Source organism: Mizuhopecten yessoensis, unplaced genomic scaffold (assembly GCF_002113885.1).
Source record: "Mizuhopecten yessoensis strain PY_sf001 unplaced genomic scaffold, ASM211388v2 scaffold11095, whole genome shotgun sequence".
In the NCBI taxonomy this organism is placed as follows: Eukaryota; Metazoa; Mollusca; class Bivalvia; order Pectinida; family Pectinidae; genus Mizuhopecten; species Mizuhopecten yessoensis.
In genome coordinates this window covers 276,652-279,734 of record NW_018408877.1, presented here as the reverse complement: position 1 = coordinate 279,734, position 3,083 = coordinate 276,652, and the positions used below count along the sequence as shown (strand labels likewise).

The 3,083-nt window shown below is 45.2% G+C and overlaps 1 protein-coding gene across 1 annotated transcript; it reads right to left on the bottom strand.

Moving 5' to 3' along the window:
- Positions 1–1,000: 1,000 nt before the first annotated feature.
- On the bottom strand, positions 1,001–2,626 carry LOC110465624 (autotransporter adhesin UpaG-like). Its single transcript, XM_021521572.1, has one exon. It carries the CDS (start codon positions 2,624–2,626, stop codon positions 1,001–1,003), a length of 1,626 nt encoding a protein of 541 aa, XP_021377247.1.
- Positions 2,627–3,083: the final 457 nt, after the last annotated feature.

The following is a 3,083-nucleotide window of genomic DNA, read 5'->3' as shown; positions in this document are numbered from 1 at the left end:
TGACGAGTAACAACAGAGAGGATATACAATGACGAGTGACAACACAGAGGATACACAATGACGAGTGACAACACAGAGGATATACAACGACGAGTGACAACACAGAGGATATACAATGACGAGTGATATCACAGAGGATATACAATGACGAGTGACATCACACAGCATATACGACGATGAGTGACAACACAGAGGATATACAATGACGAGTGAAAACACAGAGGATATACAATGACGAGTGACAACACAGAGGATATACAATGACGAGTGACAACACCGAGCCTATACGATGTCGAGTGACAACACAGAGGATATACAATGACGAGTGACATCACAGAGCATATACGACGATGAGTGACAACACAGAGGATATACAATGACGAGTGACAACACCGAGCATATACAATGACGAGTGACAACACAGAGGATATACAATGACAAATGACAACACATAGGATATACAATGAAGAGTGACAACACAGAGGATATACAATGACGAGTGACAACACAGAGGATATACAATGACGAGTGATATCACAGAGGATATACAATGACGAGTGACATCACAGAGGATAAACAATGACGAGTGACAACACAGAGGATATACGATGACGAGTGACAACACAGAGGATATAAAATGACGGGTGAAATCACAGAGGATATACAATGACGAGTGACATCACAGAGGATATACAATGACGAGTGACCACACAGAGGATATACGATGACGAGTGACAACACAGAGGATATACGATGACAAGTGACAACACAGAGGGTATACAATGACGAGTGACAACACAGAGGGTATACAATGACGAGTGACAACACAGAGGATAAACAATGACGATTGACATCACAGAGCATATACAATGAGAATGTGACGTTATTAATATAACAATCGGTATAATCAAAATCCATGCCGAAAACCCATTACTCGTGACATCCATACCATTACACGTGGCATCCGTGTCATTACACGTGACATCCGTACCATTACTCGTTACATCCGTACCATTACTCGTGACATCCGTACCATTACACGTGACATCCGTACCATTACACGTGACATCCGTACCATTACACGTGACATCCATACCATTACACGTGGCATCCGTACCATTACTCGTGACATCCATACCATTACACGTGGCATCCGTATCATTACACGTGACATCCGTACCATTACACGTGACATCCGTACCATTACACCTGACATCCGTACCATTACACGTGGCATCATACCATTACACGTGGTATCCGTACCATTACACGTGGCATCCGTACCATTACACGTGGCATTCGTACCCTTACACGTGGCATCCGTACCATTCCACGCGACATCCGTACCATTACTCGTGGCAGTCGTACCATTACACGTAACATCCATACCATTACACGTGACATCCGTACCGTTACACCTGACATCCGTACCATTACACGTGGTATCCGTACGATTACACGTGGCATCCGTACCATTCCACGTGACATCGGTACCATTACACTTGACATCCGTACCATTACACGTGACATTCGTACCATTACACGTGACATCCGTACCGTTACACCTGACATCCGTACCATTGCACGTGACATCGGTACCATTACACGTGACATCCGTACCATTACACGTGGCATCCGTACCATTACACGCGACATCCGTACCATTACTCGTGGCATTCGTACCATTACACGTAACATCCATACCATTACACGTGACATCCGTACCATTACACGTGACATCCGTACCATTACACGTGACATCCGTACCATTACACGTGACATCCGTACCATTACACGTGGCATCCGTACCATTACTCGTCGCATTTGTACCATTACACGTGGCATCCGTACCATTACACATGACATCCGTACCATTACACGTGACATCCGTACCATTACTCGTGACATCCGTACCATTACACGTGGCATCCCTACCATTACACGTGGCATCCGTACCATTACTCGTGGCATTCGTACCATTACACGTGACATCCGTACCATTACACGTGACATCCGTACCATTACACGTGACATCCGTACCATTACACGTGACATCCGTATCATTACACGTGACATCCGTACCATTACTCGTGGCATCCGTACCATTACACGTGACATCCGTACCATTACACATGACATCCGTACCATTACACGTGACACCCGTACCATTACACGTGACATCCGTACCATTACACGTGACATCCGTACCATTACACGGTACATCCGTACCATTACACGTGGCATCCGTACCATTACTCGTAGCCTCCGTACCATTACACGTGGCATCCGTACCATTACACGTGGCATCCCTACCATTACACGTGGCATCCGTACCATTACATGTGGCATCCGTACCATTACTCTTGGCATCCGTACCATTACCCGTGACATCCGTACCATTACACGTGCCATCCGTACCATTACCCGTGGCCTCCGTACCATTACACGTGGCATCCGTACCATTCCACGTGGCATCCGTCCCATTACTCGTAGCCTCCGTACCATTACACGTGGCATCCGTACCATTACCCGTAGCCTCCGTTCCATTACACGTGGCATCCGTACCATTACACGTGGCATCCGTACCATTACACGTGACATCCGTACCATTACACGTGACATCCATACCATTACACGTGACCTCGCACTGTTACAAATGACTTCTGTACTACAATGAAAAATGAAATCCGCATTTTATACGTCACATCCGTATTAAAACACGTGTCATGCTTTTTATTTATCACGAGGTGTTTGTTTGTTTGTTTGTTTGTTTTGGGTCTAACGTCCCCGCAACGACCAACGTTATATGAGGACAGATTTATCAAAAGTCTTTTCAATAAGAACATAAGTTTGCCATCATTTAGATATATTTTATTGTGACGTCATCCTTAGGCGTTTCACATTGACGTCATATTCGCCGACGTCAAGGTCGTCTGGCATCGAATTATATTTACATGATTGGTAGGCCAATATTGTGTATCGTTATAATGAGAACAAATATGTAAGTGAGAGTGAGTGTCTAAGTATAGAACACAACCACGGGAATTGCCCGCTAATTGTGACGTCATAATGTTGCCCCCCCC